This window comes from Corvus moneduloides, chromosome 16 (assembly GCF_009650955.1).
Source record: "Corvus moneduloides isolate bCorMon1 chromosome 16, bCorMon1.pri, whole genome shotgun sequence".
NCBI classification, from domain to species: Eukaryota; Metazoa; Chordata; class Aves; order Passeriformes; family Corvidae; genus Corvus; species Corvus moneduloides.
This window is the reverse complement of record NC_045491.1, coordinates 329,092-349,619: the sequence shown is the minus strand read 5'-3', so window position 1 is coordinate 349,619 and position 20,528 is coordinate 329,092. Positions and strand designations below refer to the sequence as shown.

The 20,528-nt window shown below is 42.4% G+C and overlaps 2 protein-coding genes across 7 annotated transcripts in view; one reads left to right on the top strand and one right to left on the bottom strand.

Moving 5' to 3' along the window:
• Window positions 1–2,506, top strand: part of MYH11 (myosin heavy chain 11) — a 55,615-nt gene extending 53,109 nt beyond the window's left edge. For 3 of the 4 annotated variants that reach the window (XM_032125423.1, XM_032125422.1, XM_032125424.1), the window contains one exon: window positions 1,811–2,506. In XM_032125423.1, the coding sequence (XP_031981314.1) occupies window positions 1,811–1,949 (139 nt within the window). In that variant the 3' untranslated portion in view covers window positions 1,950–2,506. The remainder of the gene's footprint in view (window positions 1–1,810) is intronic. The other variant, XM_032125425.1, reaches the window with a different exon arrangement.
• Window positions 2,507–4,715: 2,209 nt separating this feature from the next.
• On the bottom strand, window positions 4,716–20,483 carry NDE1 (nudE neurodevelopment protein 1). 3 transcript variants are annotated; one of them, XM_032125430.1, is made up of 9 exons: window positions 20,393–20,483; window positions 13,367–13,494; window positions 12,670–12,823; window positions 9,398–9,546; window positions 8,915–9,051; window positions 7,690–7,866; window positions 7,170–7,261; window positions 6,021–6,157; window positions 4,716–4,920 (listed from the first exon to the last, which is right to left on the bottom strand). In XM_032125430.1, exons 2-9 carry the CDS (start codon window positions 13,450–13,452, stop codon window positions 4,827–4,829), a joined length of 1,026 nt encoding a protein of 341 aa, XP_031981321.1. In that variant the 5' UTR covers window positions 13,453–13,494; window positions 20,393–20,483; the 3' UTR covers window positions 4,716–4,826. The 3 variants fall into 3 exon arrangements, with proteins under 3 accessions (XP_031981321.1, XP_031981322.1, XP_031981319.1); XM_032125431.1 differs by lacking the exon at window positions 20,393–20,483 and adding an exon at window positions 17,798–17,875; XM_032125428.1 differs by lacking the exon at window positions 20,393–20,483 and adding an exon at window positions 17,537–17,791.
• Between the last annotated feature and the right edge of the window lie 45 nt (window positions 20,484–20,528).

Genomic DNA, 20,528 nt, shown 5'->3' with positions numbered 1-20,528 from the left:
TGCCAATGACCACATGAATATTACCAAATGCATAAATTTGTTTAAGAGGAACAGATATAAACAAAAAGTGTTTATCCGCAGGGCCAATACCAGTTTAAAGAACTGGTAAGTTTATGCATACTGCAACAGTTTGTTAATAAGTAAGTTAGTGGGTGATAAGGAGTTCACTTTGTAGCCAAAATTGTAGTGCACAATTTGGTGAGACTCTTGCTGTTATTCTCCCCAGTCCCATGTTCTCTTACAGCACTTCAGTGAATTACTGCAGCACAAATGACTCATGAGTAACCGAGTCCAGACAGCACAAGTCCAAGGGGGTGGAGAGCTCTTCCTTTATTAACAAGAATTAACAAATTTATTAGCCTACTTAGAACTTTCTTGCTAAATAATATTAACAAATACCTGCTGCCATAACATAGCAGACCCTGCTGTTACACCCTGCCAAGCACACACCAGGGTAGAAATTACACAGCCCTGCATTCAATATGTGCCATCAGCACCAAAACAACCATGGTTAACTATCACTGATCTTACATGAAGCTTTATTAGCCAGCTAATTGCCTGCTTACACTGAAATTTAAGGGCAGAATTATGGAAAACAGACTACATGTCACATTTCCATCTTGGAAATGCATATTCGTGCCTCTGAACTAAGTTAGTCCAGCCAACGCTCCTACCCTCTTCCCTCATATGGAAGATTGAACTTCAGACTTAAATAGCTGCTTCAGAAAGGGCACCGGCTTAGTCTTTTGCAAGGACAAGACAAGCCTTTAAATATTTATGCATGATTGCTGTACCCGAAAGTGCAGTCTCGGATATATTTAACATCAAATTAGTATTTTTGGCACAATATCCAGTGATCATGCATTTATTTTATTGCTTATGTCTCTGTTCTCAAGCCTTTACAAAGGTTTGCTTAATGAGGGGCAAGTGAGAGGCCATGTCACAAAACTGAAATGCTTTGTAGCACATTAGCAATGGAGGCCATGGGACAAACCCATCTTGTGTCTCACTTGCTCACACCTCCCCAAAAATTACCCTTGAGGACCAAAGTGTCCCTGCCTTGGGATGTGCCTATGAAGTATGTGGGGATGGGAGGGAGATGGGTGAGGAAAAGGGGGTAAAGTGGGAAAAGCATTTCCTATAAGACGCTTGCACTGCTAAGCATCAGTCCCTGGGTTACAGCAGTTCCAAAGCAATGACTGTTTCCTCTCTGTTGGGAAAGAGATTGGAGTTACTCAGAACCTGGATGTCATACCTGTCACAGCACCTGTGGTGCTCTGACCAATGCAGCCTGTGCAAAGAGGAACTGTGGGCTCAGAGACGCCTGCTGACATCCATCCACAGCACTACCTCAGGCCCAGGGCTCACAGGCCTTCAGGAACTGGTGGGCAGAAATTCCATACAAATTGCTCTCTCTCCTTGCTCCTCTAGAGGGACAAGGAGGGACACTCCTCTGCTGTGGCTTCCACTCCTTTCAACTACCATCAGTTGCAGTTCCCATAGGGGAAACCAGTGAAATGAAGGGAAGAGTGGGGGTGATTTGGGGCTGATGAGACTATTTAGAGGACAAGGACACAAGCACAAGAACAGGAAACCCATCACATTTCCAAGCAATTGGGAGTCTCAGCCTGTTCACAAATTACTATGACATACAGAAAGTGATATTAGAGGCCCACAGCTCTTGGCTTTTCTGCATTTACAATCATCAGCCACACAGTTCCTGTTACAAAACTCTGCTTATTTGTGAGGATTCCAAATGACCTAACACCTGATTTTTTTTTTTTTCCTATTTTTTCCCCTCTTACTGCAGGAGGGGAAATGAGCCAGCCTCTTTTGCCCCACCCCGTAGATCTGGAGGCAGAAGAGTAATTGAGAATGCAACAGATGGAGGTGATGATGAAATGGATGCAAGAGATGGAGATTTCAATGGAACAAAAGCCAGTGAATAAACACGCTTAAAAAATTGCACTGCAGCAAGGGGAGGGAGGGAGGACGATATTTAGCACTGTGTAAGTCTACTCTTAGTGTCAAGGTCACATACACCTACTCCTCTGACAAATAAAAGCACAACTGCCTTGTCTCCAATGTATAGATTGACACTAAAAGTACTCCAAAACTTATCTTACCGTGAAGTGTATTTGAAAAGGTGGAGACTTTACAGAGTAATTCACTTTGAGAATCTTGCAGAAAGTGAGTTCTAGTAGCTCAAATCATTTAAATGCCAGTGAACTATAGTCTACAGAGGATTCATGAGATTGTTGCAGGAAAAAAAAAGGCATTGATCAGTTAATCTTTTCTTAAACTTTCATTTTGTTTTGAGTATTCAATTAATATAGGGTTTTCTCCTGGTTACTACACCCCTGATGCACAATTCACAAGGTGGAAGTGCCTTTTTAATCACTTACTGAAAAATATCATTTGTTCAAATTAAGTCAACTGTTACAGTTTTATATGCACCATGGATGTGCTTACACACTAATAAAAGGCTATAAAAATGACTCCACTATTCTTGTGTACAGGTGTCACTTGAAGGGAAGGGGGGATGCAGAAGAGCTTATCTAAAACCGAAATACTTCTTACAAAAGTTGATCTGTAATCATTAGAACAAACCCCTGATTTTCTCCAAAGCAGTGCTTTTGTTGAAATACAAAAAAGTCTATACGCTGACCTGGAAGTAAAACGGAGTAAGTACACAGGACAGGTTTGATTCCCTCAGGAACACACGGTGCTGACTGAGGTGCCCTGGGATGCATCCAAGGGCTGACAGACACAGGACCTGCAGGAGACTTGCAGCACTCTGGTGCAGGAGCTGGAAAGCAGCCAGGGCCCTACGTGTCTGTCTGTGGGCAATGAACCCACCCTTCGACATCTGTTATGTGCAGAAGTATTTCCAACCAAAGCCTCAAGAGCAGGCTGAAACCATCAGAAACAGCAGCCCACACTGAATGCAGGGATCCAAGCCAAGCTATTCTGCACTAAGGGCTCAGCACGCAGTTACTTTTTATTTTTGGAGCACTCCAGCAAGACCACAACCTACTCCTGGGAGCTAACAGGACCTACAACAAACCCATGCAGCTCAAGCACTTTCAGACAGCAGCAGCTCTGTGGTCACACTGGGGCAGTAGGGAGCCGTGTACAGCAAAGCAGGATGTAAAATCTCTCTAAATCCAGTGCAGAGAGCTTACCCGATGCCTTTGATTGAACAGCAAGTGAACCTTAAGCAGTGTGACTACAGGGAGAGCAAATCATGCACAAACATCCACCTTGACAGCTGAAGCAATCATCTTCTAAATCTAAGCATTGTTTCACAAGTGCAGAGATCACGAACTGGGGATTCAGACTAGGCACCATTTAGCCAGCAGAATCAGAGCCCAGAGAATTCTCTCTGCTCATGAAAGAGTAAAGGAAGAATCCATTTAGAGCAATTAAGATGACAAGCTGAGCAGAGGGGGGTTAGGAGTTATCGGATAAGACTTGATCATTGCTTGATTAGGCACAGAGCCCAGCTCTGTAAAGATGCTCAAGAGCTGGCTGTTAATGCAGTTTGTGAGCCTGCATGTGTGGGAACAAAGAGACAAGCAAGTCAGACTTCATATTAAATGATCTTAATCACCAATGCTTGGCACAGAATCAGCAAACTGAACATGTATAAACCTCAACTTGCAAAAAAACTCAAAATGTATCAAGAGTGCGCATTCAAAATAAGCTTTATTCTGCTCCCCAGTTAAACCAACTTCATAGGTGGACTGAAAAATGGAAATTATCTGTGGTTTTCATATTCTAGAGAAACAGATGTATCAGTGGCTGTTTTCACAGCACTTTCTTAAAAAAACCCAAAAAACTGCCAAAAAAACATCAAACCCATCTATGTATTCTTTTGTCAAGTAAGCTCTCCACATCCCCTGCCACAAAAGAAAAAAAAAAAATTGTTTAGTCACAATTAGTTTTCCAAGTACAGCCTTCCATAAAATACATTAACACTGGGAATGAATCGACTCCATTTAAAAAACAAATGCAGTAATATTTTACAGAGGGAAAAATTATTTTAAAATAATTCTCTACTCATATACACTCCTCTAGAATAAAGGGGTTTCCAGGTTAGAAAAGCATTTCTAAATTAGTAATAGCTGATACATTCATATAGAAAAATAAAACATGAAAAAAACCACTAACACCCAAGGCACCTTAGTGAAGGGAGGTTTGTAAAGCAGTAAAACCCATCTATCAAGATGTCAGAACTAGAAACTTAATCAGGTCTGGCCCCCACTATGGTGGGGGGGGGAAGATGTCTACATGCTGTTAGCTCTAGGATCTCCTATGCACTCTAAGCACCAGACATGTCTCAACTTTAAACATGACCTGTTCCAAATAACAAATCACTGCTTACAGAAACATCTTGGCACTACAGAGGCAGGTTTTTGTGCTGCTACATTCTGGTCAGCAAACATCCCACAAGGAGCTGAGCAGCTTCCCTGCAGAAATACACCTTTCTCCACATAAAAACACTCCTTTAATTTGGGTGACTGCAGCACACAATACCCATGGTAGAAAGCAGAATTTCAGCCAGAACTGGTGGTGAATTAACATGAAAAGCCAAAGCCTGGGAAGCAATTCCCAGTCCTGCACTGCCAGTCAGCATTGCTTTGTCACACTTTGTCACCCACACAGCCTGCCCACCGGCCACACTGGAAGCCACTGCCAACTGAGACTTCTTGTTCAGCTCTCACCTACCCTGACACTGCTGTCTGCTTGCTCACTGATACTCTCTTTAAAACTAAAGTTTGAAATACACATTTCTTCTCCTTTCCCAAAGCCAGCCAAGCTTTTCATAGCAGCATTTTGACAACACTTTGTGAGGGATGGCTCATGGGTCCTGGAATGTTTGAATGCCGTGTTCCAAACTCCAGACGTTTCACCAACCTGCAAATAAAAATACAAGTCAGTGCACTTCTCACTCTGTGTAACCATGCTCAGAATAACTGCTCTCTTCTACAGCACACTACTCAGCTGAGAAACCAGCAGATGAAAAAACAGCACTCTGAGCACTACATGAGCCCATTCCTTAACTGGGCTGAGTTTCCAGTGTAACACAGGACTCCACTTCCCTTTGAGTAATGAACACTATCTTTTACAGGTGTTGGAATTTCAGTTTAGCATTGCAGCAGTAGATAATCAGCTGCATGAATATGTAGATGTATGGCCCCTGAGGCTTTCTTGCAGGAGCTTTCATGAGGTTTCTCCCCAAGCTAGGAGAGCAAGTACAGAGTGGAACATTCCTTCTAAACAACACCACTAGGCACTGGATTACAGGACAAACCAGAACTCACAGCACAAGGCTCTGGCTAAACAATTAAGTCTGAAACAAAGTGTACTATATGCACTTAATTTACACAGAACCTAAAGAACGTGCAGTACAGGATTGGCAGTTATTGCAATTTGCAATAACCTTGCTGATTTTTCTTCATTTGATTAAAAAAAGGCAACCAGTTCAAACATTCAGAGAAATTTGTAAGTTGAGTAAAGCAACTTCCTGTCAGCTGCTTCTTAAAAACACCTCTTAGCAACTATAAAGCATTCTGAGTGGACCTACTATCCACCTTTTTTCCAGTTCTCCCATAAGTGAGAATCTTAACTATGATAAGGGAAGTCTCCCTACATGCTGTAACATTCCTGAGACATCATTTGTACAAGAACAAAAAGCATAAAACAAATTGAACCAATAAGCAAGAACTGTTGTACTTTGTCCCATTTAAACACTGATTTATAATAAAACACATCTTGCACTTGCTTCAAATTTGAGGTATTCAAAACTTGATTTCAGCTAGTCTTCCAATTTCAGCAGCTACTGATTCCAAATTTTAAACTGACCTGAAACATTCAAATCATAATCCTGAATAATTTCTCATACTTTGAAAATAAATCTGTCCCTACCAAAACTAAGACTTAAATATTTAAATACCAGTCCCTAAATTCCAACACCAACAGCTGTCACCAAGACACCAGCAGAGCCCAGCACTCACCCTGTATCACACAGAGGTTGATGAGGACTCAGGCGCGTTTCAAGGACATCTCTGTTCATGTACATGGACACTGAAGGCCTGTTTGGAGACTGGTCATACACAAAGTTTCGGCAAGATGCAAGCTTGGACTCCAAAGCCTGAAGTAAATAGATGAGGGAAGTGTCAGAACCCTTCTCTTTCAGAAGATGGCACTGTGGCATACCAAAATGGCACTAAGTATGTTGGGTTTGGGCTTTTTTTTTTTCTTTCTTTAAGAGCAAGTTATCCAGTAGAGGAACCTGCTAGACCCCAGTGCCACATGAGTTCTAAATTTGTGAAGAGATGAAGACAGTCATCTCTCTAAAGCTGAATCTCTGTTTCTCTAGGGAGCTGATGCTCTTCACTAGCAGGAACACAAAATCTTCACTTTCCTCAGGGACATTTTTACATCTTTCTTACAGGCATCAGTTTTTAGATTATTAAATGTTCATTTGAGCTATTTGCTTCCCTAGACATGTATTACCATGGTACACCAGAGGAAATGAGCCACATATATTCTGTGCTCCATCACATGCTCCCATTCTAGATCATCTTTATTGAGTTACTTTTTGGCTGTATCAGTTGTGCAGCTCAGCCCATCAAAGAGTCATACAAATGCTTGTAACAACACACCACTGAGGCATAAGGAATGAAACACAAGTAATGGGATAACTTTCCCAGCATCAGCACTACCTTAAATATCAAACTACAGCTTAGCAGGACATTAGGCCTTGCTCAAAAGACTACTGGACTCTTAAGGCAAACTTCACCAGAAGCCTTCTGGACAGCAGGCACCAGCCTGCTAACTTCTCTGCCTTTCATTGGAACAGATCCCTTCTCAATTTACTCATGCTAACTTATTTTTTCTGCACATGCACTTCCAGAAATTCACAGAGGTAGATCTTATCCTGATCTGGATTAGAACTTAGAAAAATAAGCACGGTCCATTTTATTTGGGGGTTGGTCAGAAACATTTTAAGTCCAAACCAGTCCCAAGGCAACGCTTAGCTAACCTGGAGCCAAGAGACTCTTTCCAGTCTGTTTCCCCTGAACAGCAGCACAAGTGGTGCTGGCTGCAGCTTCCAACAGCTCCAGGTTTCCAAGAGCATTGCCTGGCAGGTAATCACTCACCCCCACTTTTCGCAGCAAGTCTCCCACAATATTAAGTGCAGATATTCTTGCAGCTGGTGTGAGAGGGGTTGCACCATAACTGTCCTCAAGACCTGCAGGGCAGATTAAAAAAGGATATGTTACTCAAGAAAAGAAAAGAGGAAAAAAAAAATCACCCAACTCTCTTAGACAAGATGATTCAAGGAACACAGTTAAAGATCACACAGGTTTTTAAAACCTTTCCCCTAAATTAGACCAACATCTCTGGGACAATTGTGAACTAATAGTAAAATCCCAACAGCTCATCTTATCCCTCATTATTACCAGACTGTTCAAGTCAGTTGGAAATGAACAGACTATGAATAAAGTAAAAAAAATCCCAGTCTATGAATACAGAAGCCATGGTGATTGGATTTAGGTGTATTTACACTACACTATGCACTCAACTCTGTGGCTAAATGAGGAATTAAAAGAAGGGAGCAAACTATAGCAAAAACAAGAGCATCAAATAGTATTTCTGAGCCGGTTCCCTGCCAGTCACCTCTCCTAAATGTCCCAGGGGTGGGTATGCTGATGGGTGTCCGACGCATTGCCGGTGTTGAGGGCACAGATAAGGAGGCCTGAACTGCAGTGTCTGTTCTTTCTGCTTCCAGGGGAGTTCTCATCGGTGTTTTGGGTTTCTCCTGTTTCTGCTGCACTGCAAGCTCTTGTCGTAGATCTGTGAAGGAAGCAACACAAAGCAAGTGTTGGGAGTATGTAGCCACCAAGATAAAAACAGGAGGTAATCTTTTGCTCAAAAGATTTTTCTCCTTATGGAGGTGAGCTAAAGTCACTTATCCTTGTAGAAGATTATTCCAGGCATATCTTCAAAATCCAGATAACTAAAGGCCTTTCTAGGATTGTGGCTGAAGATGTTTTAGTAGTGTTAGTTCAGTTGCTATTATCTGGCTTTCATTTTCAAACCCTTTCATGAGGCTCCTCTTCAGACAGGAATTAACTCCTTTCCAAATGTTACAGGCTGGTAAGCAGAGGCACATCAAGTCTGAGGCTTGGCAATTTGGCACACACCTTGGCTACATTCTGGCTTCCTGCAAGGCTGAGATCCTACCCGTTGTACCTTCTCCTATCCTGGTTCCCACATGAAGGAAACTTGAGCTGAGGCCAGGTGGAAGCCACATCATTATCTAGCCAAGGGACAGATCACTTCTGTCCCACAGCCTGGCTGTAGCTTATGGATATCATTCAAGGGCACAGAATACAAGACCTGAAAATAGAAGCTCATCCAGCTCCAGGGTCTCTCTCTTCTCACCCAGCCTTACTTACAGATAGCAAAAAGCCAGTGCATTCCAAGGCAACCAGAAGTCAGTCACAGCCTTCCTGTTTTACGCCCCCACGAGTGCTTCGCTGACTCCACTTTCCACAGGCCAGGAAACAACAAGGTTAATGTGTATTAAAGCTGACCTTCATGGGTTACAGGAAGCCACACCAGCATGTGCCCCAGCTGGACTGGCTCCTCTCAACTCCCTAAAGCCCTGATAAGGACAAGGTCGGAACAGACTTTTGTTCCTGTGAGTGCTCTGGAACAAGGTCACGAGTTCAAGGAATGGGGCAGAACAGTCTTAAGTTTCCTTACTTGTTTCTACATTTCAGATAGCAGGTTTTAAAGAAGCAAACTTAAAAGCCCAGCTCTAAGGCATATGGACAGGACTGAACAGCTACAAGGCAGCAGGAGAGAAAGGAAAAGATACAAATAACTTCTGTCTAACCTCTGGCTTCATCTTTCAGGCGCTGCACAGACTCCAGAAGGTTTTCCTTCTCATCCAGCTCACTCTCCAGAAAAGCATTTCTTTCAATAGCCTGGTTTAAACGCTGTTCAAAATCCTCCAGAGACATTATAGTGGCTCTGAAAAAGAGTGCAATTAGGTGTCACTACCAAATCGCTCAAGCACATCGAGGACTCCCTCTCCCACAAGAAAATGGATACTGTTGCATTTTTGTTTGGTTTACTTTGATTATTATTTTTTAATTTAGCTTGTAAGATATGAAAGAGTACAGTCAGGGGAGTGGAAGAGGTAAAAAAAAAATCTATCACATGGCCCATCTGCAACCAATGTCTTCAACACTATCATCACACAAGTGATAGCTCAGAATGGCAGTGCTAACGAGTACAGTATTACAAACAGCTCAGTGACACCACACTCGCAGGACAGAATAAAGGTGGAAAAAAAACCTCACAAAAAGGAGATCACCTTTTTGCTCTTTCCAAGTCATCGTTTTCTTGCTCGAGTTCTCGAATATATTTCTGAAGCTGCTCTTTAATAGCTCTTGTCTGTGCCAAGTCATCTTCCAGTGCAGAGATTTGCCTGTATCCTTCTGAATGCTGCATTTCGATCTTTTCCTACTCAAAGGCAAATCAAATAGCACATCAGGTACTTAGCAACAGATGTTCTCTTTCTGCAGCATTGTCTGAGCCCCTTGAAAGGCAGAGACAGATGCTCTGAAGTTTTCTGAGAAACATCACTTTGCATACAGTAAAATGCCAACAAATTCTATTGCTCACATAATTCTGGGCTGCCAGCAGACAAGAGCTCTTCCTGTCACTCCTTATCAAACAAAAGTGCTGGGGAACAGCTCCCAACACTCACAGCACAGGGCAATTCCTTACCTCTCCCAGACAGCCTGACTCAGCACAGTTTCTTAGCAATACACAAAGCAGGACACAAGAGAAGCCACTTATTTTCAAACCTAGTATGAAGTCAGGCAGTATTTAGGACCAAAGTAACAAGATTTAAAAAAAAAAAAAAAAAAACAAAACACCAAAAACCCAACTGTGACACTGTTACATACTGCTGTGGAATCAGCAAGATCCTGCACTGCTCATGTGGTTTTATTAGCCCACAGCAGGTTCAGAATTCTAGATCACAGAACATTTCAGGCACAATTATACTTTGGATGTGAACCTAAACCAAACTCTGTCTCCCTCTACACCATGTATACAAGCATACATTTAAGAAAGGCACAGGCAGGGAGGAAGACTTAGCTTCCACATCAGATCTCTCTCTCCTGCACTACCACTAAATGTGGAGTTAGTTCCACAGCATGTGACAGGGAAAGCTTCACAGCACACTATTACAGTGCTTTATACTCAACCACCTTGCTACCAGGCCACTTCAACATGCCAGACATTTTTTAGAAACTCCAAGATTGCTGTGTAAGCAGCATTCCTGAAGTGCTCTCCAGACAGAATTCAAGTACAAAACACTTGAAGTCACTGGAAACAAATCCATGCACTGGAATTTGAAAACCATGGCAAGTAATCTAGTGTGAATGTGAAAACAGCTATTTTAGCACACGAAGTGCATAGACAAGGAGGAGGGAAAGAGATATCCATCCTGAACTAAGAAATCCTTATTTGATTGCAGTGTGGTGACACTGCTGTAATTCCAAATCTCTGAAACACAGTTAAGAGCCTCTAAGCTCCAAGAGGCAGATTACTTTCTACTAGTTTCTCAGGACTCTCTAAACTAACCCTCCAAAGCACTATTCCCATCAGTTTTTAGGTAATGTGAGCTCTGATTTTGGAGGGGCAGCAAACACACACACTGGGCTGGTAAGCTCAGAGCCACAAGCTGTGTGGGCCTGGCAAAGTTCACTGGTGTTGACCTAGATGCAGATCCCAACCCTTGATGGGCTCAGATAACACTGCTGCTCAATAGCTTCATGAGATTAATGCTTTGCTCTTGAATTGATTCAGATAAAAGACCAGAACTGCAAGATCTGAGTCTTTGTTTTTAGCCAATTGTAATAAACTATCAGCTGATCTGGCCCTCAATGGTGGCTCTGTTCCTTCACTGCAGGCTGTTACTGCAGTTTTCAGGCTGCATGAATAGCCAATTGTTGAATGGTTTATTTCAAGCAGAATATATATTACGAGAGTTATCTACTGTCAAGAATGATTTCAGATTTTCTAAAATATGGCTACCTTCCACTTTTTGAGGCTCTGTATCGCCTCCCGCTATTTTCATTCTTCACTGTTTTGGCTGGTTCACTGTCCCTTCCTCTCATCCCAGCTAGAGAAAGAAAATAGTCTACACACTCCTCAATTAAATGAACTATGGGTTTTATCTTTGTCAAACTTTTGTCTTCTCCCCAAACCCATCAGCTTCCATAGGTTTATGTGGCTACATGGAACAGCAGACCAATACACCATGCACAACATTTAATATTTCTAAGGTGCTACAACAAGAACAACAAGGATTAATGAACATAAATACAATTAAACAAGTCTTGGAGGTCTTGCTATCAAAAAGCAGGAAGTGGAGGGAATGGCTAAATTGGTGCTAGAGGGACAGGACATCTACCTGGAACAGAAGAGTACTTCCTTAAGACAGTAATTTGGACAACAGTTTAAACAAAAGGCATTGCAAACCTGGATTATCTGGTGATTAATCACTTAAATACCTACACTCCCATTAGCTCATTATTGCATCCAATTGAGTAGAAGAAGTGTAATTATATTCATCTCTGCTTCCACAGAGATTGACCTAGCCCTACAAAACATGGTGTAGTATTTCTTGGGTGACTGTAACTCATCTGTAAGCAAAAGGCCTAAAATAAAACTTTAAAAAGTGACACCAATTTCATCAACAATTTTTTTCCAAACCTAAGAGAACTTACCAGTATTTCCTAAACTTGTCAGTCAGCACAGGGGACTAGTAGCATCTTTGATGAGACTGAAATGAGGCACTCATCACTCTTCATACTCTATATAGCTTCACTGTTTCTAAAGCCACTGTGTTAAGAAACTCCATCTCAGTAAGTTCATATCCTTTATATTTTATAATTCTCGAAGTTAATGCCTTTCTGCTGGTGCTTAGTTTCACAGAATGCAAACCATGTGCAAAGAGGATAACTCATTTTTCCCTAAGGACAGATAGATTCAATAACAAAACCAGGACTGAAACTGTTTTATGACTCTCAATTCTATGTGTTACTCACCAGCTGCTGCTTCCCAGCTGATCTGAAATGTCAAATAATAAATACACAACTATGTAAAAAGGGTTTAAAACTGCATTTCCTTACATAATGCAAAAACACAGCTGCAGTGTTTGTGCTTTGATTGTTCTGCAGCATTATCTGTGACTGCATGATGCAGACAACAAGAAAGCTATGAACAACAGCACTAAATAGATGCAAAAAGGAATAGAACAGCAGCTCTCTTGTGTTCACACTTAAGTCTCCACTCTACTGCAGACAATTTTCTCCCATCTGAAATCTATGCTGACACACAGCCACAACCTGTGAAGAGGGGTCCAGGAACACTACCAAAGAACACAGAATCCTCAAAGTAGACAACAGGTTGGCATTTCTTTATTTTTCAAGACTCTCCTTTCTGCAGTCTTCTGCTCAACTTCCTTGTAATGCTGAGTGTGACACCACAGGGCAAACAGAGTCTGCAAACACCTGTCCTGTTCACCTCTGCGCTGAGGACGTGCACACAAGGAGCATCACCAGCTCTTACCTTCACTGACTCCAGCTCCATCCGCAGATGGTTGTTTTCTGACAGAAGGTCTCTGTTCCTGGACTCTGTTTGTTGCAGCTGAGTCTCCAGTTCGGCTTCATACTCTCGGCTCCCTTCTTGGAATTCACGCAATTCTTCCTGCGTATTCTCAGCACTAGAGAGAAATTCCAGCAACAGAGTTCACCATAGTGAGCAAAGCAAAAAACATCTCTTGTACACTCAAGGTAAAAAAAACACTGCTCTTGAACATAGAAGGCTATATGCCCTTCTCCAACATATGTATTCAATAGGAAGAGAGAACCATATGCAAATGTTTCTCTGCCACGCATGGGAAGTCACTCCATAGCATAGATAAAAACATTCAAATAAACAGAAAAACCCCCGAGTCTGTCTTCACACTATAGGTGTTGAGGATCTGTGGCATCTTTTTAGTTTGTCGATTGTCCATTGCCATCACACATTTATTCCATTATTCAATTCTATTATTTATTTGGAAATACAAACAAAGACATTATTGATTAGCAATAAAAAGTGAGAAACAGAGAGAAAGATGAAAGGAAGTGTTTTATAGTCTTGAACAATTCTATTGAAACAATCCTCCAGCAAGCTAAACAAGCAGCAATGAAGGGTCTGTGTCTTTGCATGCAGTGTTATGCACCTTATCCAACAACTTGGAGGAATGAAGTCACTGCCTTACCACTGCTTGTACTTCATAGCCAGCTCCTTCCAGTATCTGGTTTCTTCTTCCACTGAGCTGAAGTGTCGTCCTTCTGAGTCTTCCATAGTGAGTCCTCAAAGTCTAAAACTCCTGTTTCATATTCCCCCCTGAAAAATTAAAGGGTCAAGCATAAGAACTAAGGCAGTGAGCAGCCTCAGTCCTCCTTGCTGCAGAGCAGAACACCCATCCTCCCACACAGTCACTGCTCGCCTGGAGACCAAACTGAAGACCAGCCTTGACAGACCATAAATGCGAAAGAATTCCTGCTAAGTCACTTTGACCCAGTTCTTCCAAAGATGCTGCAGGCTTACACCACCTTCCCAGCTGTGAGCACCTTCAGCACCTCTGATTACACAAAACCCCAAACCTGAGCTGCAGCTGTGCCAATGCACAGAGAACACAAGGGAAAGAAGACATCTCAGCCACAACTTCAGCTCCAAACACACTGCAATTCAACAACCCTAAAGACACTTACCATGAAATTAAAGAGAAACTTCAAAGAGACAACAGATTAAGTACTCAAGATACTGATTTCCTGAGTTAACATTTCCAGGAACACGTAAGCTTTTTATGAACGTAACTGCCAGACATGAGAAAAATTTCTTCCTAGGTCAACACAGACAAAGCTACCCAACTTCAAATCTGAAATATCAAAATCTGTGTATGGCTACAATATATCTGGATACCTCAGAGAGTCATGGGAGAAGGGAGGGTAAAAGCTCCCCAGAGGTTTTAGCAGGATACCACTGGCTGGGTTAGGTATGCAGATAAGATTGCAGCAATCCAGACCATCCAGCTGCCCCTGTGCCAGCACAAACCCGGTCACAGGACATAGTCCCAAATGGGAATGACACATGAAAGAGCCACAAGGGAACCAAGAACCTTAAGTTGGTCACTCCCACTTGAGGACTTAAGTATCTAAACACCACAATTAAATAAATGCCCTGTGATGTGTATGACACACTCTATTAACCACTCAGTACCAAATATTTCATATGAGTTAGTCTTGACAATAGAGAAACATCAAACCTGGTGTTCTGCATAATCTGCCCATGTCCAGCCCTGGGTGAGGCAAAGATTCCACTCAGACATTACCAACTTAACAGAAACCGAAGAAGATCAAGAAGAGCAAATAGAGATGGAATTGAACAATTCATGACAGTGGCAGTTGTCAGAAAACAGTATCACTGAAATCTAATGACTGAAGAAACACAGTTTTACCAAGTTTCAACTCCAGTTCTGCTGAGCAAAATATTGCCTAGAGGTAATTCTGATGAACAAAGAAGGGACAGCTGAAGCCTTCAAAGATTATTTAGATGTCAGCCCTGTCTTCCACTCTTATTTATGATACTCATAAAATGCAGGAGTAGACCCTCTGAGCAGCATGTCTCAGCTAAAGAAAATGTGCATACACTGCACATCTATTGAACTCTATGGAAGAAAATATCTTTAACCTGTGTTGAGCTTTTCCTCTCCAAAAAATCATCTGATGCAAATATGATTGATTAACAGCCACCTATTTCTTAAGTCTACTGAGACAAACTCAAGTATTCTTACCTCTACTACAGACAAAAGCACTCAAAAGTACTCTGGCAATCTGAAGCCAAATTCTTACATACCCAAGCAATGCCACAAACCCCAAATCCTTTTCACAGCCCAAGTAATTGTCAGATTATTGAGCAAGGAGTAAGCAGCGTCACAGCTAAGTGGGGCTGTGCCCGCATACCTCAGTGCACAGTATCAGCTACACACGTACAGAAATTACACTGTTATTTAAAAGGTGAGGAGAAAAGTTACTAAGTCTTAGTTTTTACAATTGAGTTTGACACAAAATGTTCATTAGACAAAGCTAGAAGTGTTCCTTCTAAAAAATAAAGGCATTGTATAATGTACTGACACATTTCCAGCAGAAAGTCTCAAGGCTGAAGTATGCATCGGGCAAAAAAAGAGAGGAAAAGGAGTGTGAGTAAGGAGGAGTGATTTTCCAAATAGTATTCTTGCCCATTAAGAAGAAAATCATGACCAAGCAGAATTAACATCCTTGACCTAGGATACTTTACGTCACATCTACTCTGTTATTTTTAAGTGAGCTGAAAGTGTCTTTGATGTTAATAAGCACATCCTGCTCCAGGCAGTGTTTACACACACACACCAATCTGTGCATCACACTTGTGAAAAAAAAAATCGAAAAAGGATTTTTTTCTGACACAAGCATTATAATAAATCCAATATCTGTGTTTAGACAGTCAACAAAAATAATTCAGGAAAGATAAAGATGACTTGCAAGACATCTTGCTCTGAAAAGCTTTCAAACCACCCTCTGTAACCAAAAGACAGCTTCCACCAGCCCCAAAATTTTGAATATGATCCTATCTAGCTCTTGTGTTTTTCTACTGCACTTTGGAAGAACTAAAAGACTATAATAAGTGGCATTTTTTAAGATTGTAGGGCCGCATAGAGAAGAACTTTCCTTAACTGATCCATACGATCCGTAAGACTTTCAGAGAACCCTGCGAATGTTCACAGCAGCACAAAGGTGCTGTTCCTTCACTTCCAGGTATGTCCTTGGGAATGTGAGATTATGGACCCACTGAGGATATCATCCATTAAGATGATATCTCGCTCTGCTTCAAGGTTACCATTACTACATAGTACTTATAATTTAAAATTAATTGTTCAACTGCAAATACATGGAAGGACTGTGGACCTGTACTTACTCCAGAGATGTGGCTACTGTCCAGTGCCACAGGCACTTTTTTTGCTGCAACATAAAAGGAAGACCTATTAGTTTCCTTCCCTGCACTACATCTTAGCTCACAGGGAATTTCTAACTAATCAAAGATGAAAAATACAAACTTAAACTGAAAAGAAAAAATCCAAGTTTGAGACAAGGTATTAAAGCTTTTCTAAACTTCTTTTCTGAAATTAGTCTAAGAAGAATAAAAACAAAAACCACGTATATCTTGTTAAACTGCCTGTAGAAAGGGTAGAGCTACGACTGGTTTTCCCCTGCTGCCATCTCCCCATGATTTTTAACAACTTGGAGACAATATGCAAAATGCCTGAAGAGAAATTAATTAGGAACTCCTCATTGTCTGGGCTCACCACAAAAGTGGGGAGAGCAAGGGGGGTGAAGGAGGTTTTAGAAATGCTTTGTTATACACTGGAAAAGGTAGAAAAAACAAGGAGAGAAATCAGTATGTAATAGGCACACACCGGGTGCATCTTGCTTGTTTCCGCACTCATGAAGCCAGAAGAGACATCTGGCCAGACTTCCTGCGTGCAGGCAGCACAAACGCTGGTCACAGGCATTACAAACCACATCATGCAGGAAGTGGAAGTGATCATGGGTGGGGACTGGAATTTTGCAATGAGAACACCACAGGATAACTATTGCGGGAAACAATTTCATACCAGTGAGAGCAGAATTGCAAAATTCCTAAGGAAAAAAACAAGTATCAAGAAAAGCCACACAAAAAATTACTGAAGGAACTTCAATTTGGAAATCAGAGTCTGAGTTCACCCAAACTCATGAGGGCCTCAATTTAGATTGTTTCAGTCCTAGAACAAAAGACTCAAAACAACCCTGATACTGAACTTTTTTCTTCACAAAAGAACATTTAGCTTGGTGAACAATGCTAGCCTACCTTTGTAGCAATGCCTAATGGTCCAAGTCAAAGAAATTCATATTGTAATAAAAAAGTAAAACAGTACCACAAATACTACTGAATAATCCATGACAGAGATCATGAAGCACCAACTAGACATTTTTTTCCTAAATGTAAACCAAAACAAACCACCTCTTTGTTCCTGAAAAGTAGTTTTCCCGTCATATGAAAATTAGATTTGCTTAAAATATTCCCCTTGAAAGGGTCTTCCTGTAATACATGGGTCTGTTTTGTTTAAGCAATACAAAAGAAAATCGCCACAAAAGAGAAAGAAAAGGGAGAGGTCACGGGAGCGTCAGGATTACTACAAAATCCCACAGCCAGCACTGAAAAGAGTTATCAGCTTCTCCGGGGCTTCTCTACCAAAAGGCTGAATTCAGCGAAACCCTCCTCTTCCCAGTAACCAGTCCAGCTCCGACACTCACAACTTTCTAGTGACTCCTAAGGAAACTCCGCACTTTTCCCCGCTGAAACGCCTGACCTTGGTGGTTCCAGCTGCAAGCCAAGGGGTCAGCAAGGCAGCGCTCCCGGATCCCATTCCCATGCGAAGCACGAAGCCGGGCGGGAGCTAAACCAGTGGGCACGGCTCCCACGCTCCGCTCCCCGCCCCACCAGCACCCGCACGAGCAGCTCCAGAAGCAGAAGGAGGTTCAGGTCCGCGCGAGGCCGCAGCCGGACAGGGTCCCGTGTCCCCTGTGTCCGGTGCCGGGTCCCGCTCCCCCGGGCCGCGCTGCGCTCTCACCGCGCTCCCGCCGCGCCCGCACCGCCGCTCCCGGCCCGGCCGGCGCCGCCGCCCCATTGGCTGCCGATCACGTGGTGCGGGGCGCTCCGCCAATCAGCGCCGCCGGGACGCGCGTCGGAAACTTTGGTGACTTTCAAAAGGCGCCGGGGGCGGCGGCCGCGGCCGTTCCCGACCCCGAGCCCGGCACTGTTCCCACTCCTGTTCCCGGCCACCGTCAGCCTCGCTAAAACACCTCCGTCCACGTTCAGTGACCTACAGTCACATGCACAAGGCTCCCCATCTTCTGAGGTGCTAAAGGTGTAAACCAGTACGTGCCGTAATTTTAAAGGCGTGATTGCCTTTAAAATGGTCTAAAAGAGGAAAAACTTTACATTAATTCTATTTTCTTAATTCAAAAGACCTCTGCTGCAAAAGCAAGCAGCGAGACAGCGCCCGTAACTATTTTTAATGCCAGCCCAACATCTCTAGACCAAAGTGCCCTTTTCCCAACCAAGGACAGGTTTCTGTGTCGCAGTCTATGAAATATTAGACACTTCCACTCATCTCTATCTCAGCATGATGTCATCATTCCAGAAAACGAGCGGCTGGCATCCGCAGGGGAATCGAGCTCCCGCAGACAATGGGGCAGAGCTGCAGCTCCCTGCAGCCCATAAATTCCTTGCCGTGCCCTGGCAGGCAGGATCGATAGGAAGGGAACCGAGCTATGCAGAGGCTTTCTCAAGTGCCTCAGGTGTGTTCCTACCAACCGTGTACACAAACACTCGCTCATTAGTGGTGCCTGGCATTTGTTTCCGGAGCCAAAACAAACCCACAAATTACCACACGTGTATCCCAGCAGCCCGGACAGGCAGGGCCATGTGCCACCGCCTCCCAGCCGGCAGCGATTCCCAACCGGCTGCTGATGGGCACCCACGTGCAGGAGCCCCGGTCCCAGTTGCATTTACCTCTGAGATGAAACACCAGGCCTGGAGCACACAGTCTGATTCTGAAAAGAGTTGTCTAAACTGGAAATACGCCTCTCCCAAAGGCTTTGTAGAACAAGGCTGGGACTGTAACTAAGACAATGGATGCTTTTCCATAAATATTACACTAGTAGGAATCTGTCCATAACTACGATAACTTTAACTGAAAGGATGAGCAAAACTGTTCTACTTTCTGGTGAGGCATTCAGCAAAATAACTATATTTTCAGGTCAGATGTTCAGCAGAAGTAAATGGAGACAAACTATCATACAACTATGAAGAGAAAACTAAATAAGGTATTTTAAAAATTGGGTTAATAGCATTTGCAGTTCTGTCATTACTCAAGAATGTTTTTATTATCGGACAAGTTGCAGAAAACAAACCACATACTCTTGTAGCGTGTTCCCAGTAATTAAAAAAATTATACATCGCTCACAAGTTTGGGACAAAGGATGTTTTACTCCAACATTTCAAGCAAATTTTTGAGGATAGTATGACTACACAGATCATGTCACAGGTACACCCAAGTATTTTTAAAATTTCTCATATTGAAATACTTGTAAAACACAGCAAAAATTCTGAGATTTCAGAGGAAGCTGTTAGCCTCTTGTCCAATTCTGAAAGAGTGAAACAGCACCGTAACAAATGCCAGGGGCTCAAAGACACTACTGGAAGCACTACTTTACACAAGCAATAAATATTCTTAGAAATAGGTTACTGTAATCACTGTGACTGGCTTGTTTGCAAGAAGAACGAGAACACTTGTCTATTTCAAAATTAGCAGAGGAGGAGAAATTATTTTATGCATTTATTTTTAGTTTGCTGATTAATAATTAATAACTGGCAGATCTTTGTGGTGCTAGGATTCATGTGCTGGTTATTTTAATGAGAAGGCCACACTGATTCTTCCACAAAAGCTAAGCGGACAAAAATTTATCCACTGTAAGTTCTGGTAAGGTTGTAATACCTTATCTTTTGGCAATAAGTTTCTGTTGGGAAAAAATATTTGCTTTTCTTAGAGAATTAAATAACTCATCACACCACCCACTCTATGGATGGAACAGAAACTGCTTACCAATTGTCATTACAAACTATTGAACTGCTTTATTTTTTTCAAATGGATTACTGACACCCATAGCAAGATGCGACAAACGTGTTAGAATGTCATATGGAAATATTGCTATCGTTGAAAAGCAAGTATTTGGCATTAATAAAACATTTTTTCTGTCTCTTCAAAGATGTTATATAATTCTCTGCAGTCTGTATATATAGAATCAGATTTGCACATGCTTGCTTTAGCAAGAAACAGATTCTCACTACTTTAAAAACCTTCTGATATCTTGAACTGACACATTTTTTATGAAACTGCCAAATGCTCACTAATAGACCTGGTTTATTAAGCAGAGCAGAACACAGCAGCTCCCTCAGCCTTGGCACACAGCAGTGACACCCCTGGTGACCCTGGCAAGCCTGGCTGTGGCTCTGAGCATTCTCACCAGGGCTTCTCCTTGCTGCTGGCTGCAGCCTCTTAGGCAAAGGTGCAAGTAAACTCCAGCTTAGGCTAATACCACAATTATGATCAAAAGATACTGAGGCAGCAAAAAGCAGATCCCCACCCTGTGCTGTCACTAACCTCTCTCCTTGAGGGGCCCAGCCTGGATGACATGGATTGGCCACATGACTTTGGCCCAGCCTTCCAAGAGACCTGTTAAACTGTGAGACAGAGCCATGACTGTAGAAAGGCAAGAACAGGAAAATTAGAATTAAAG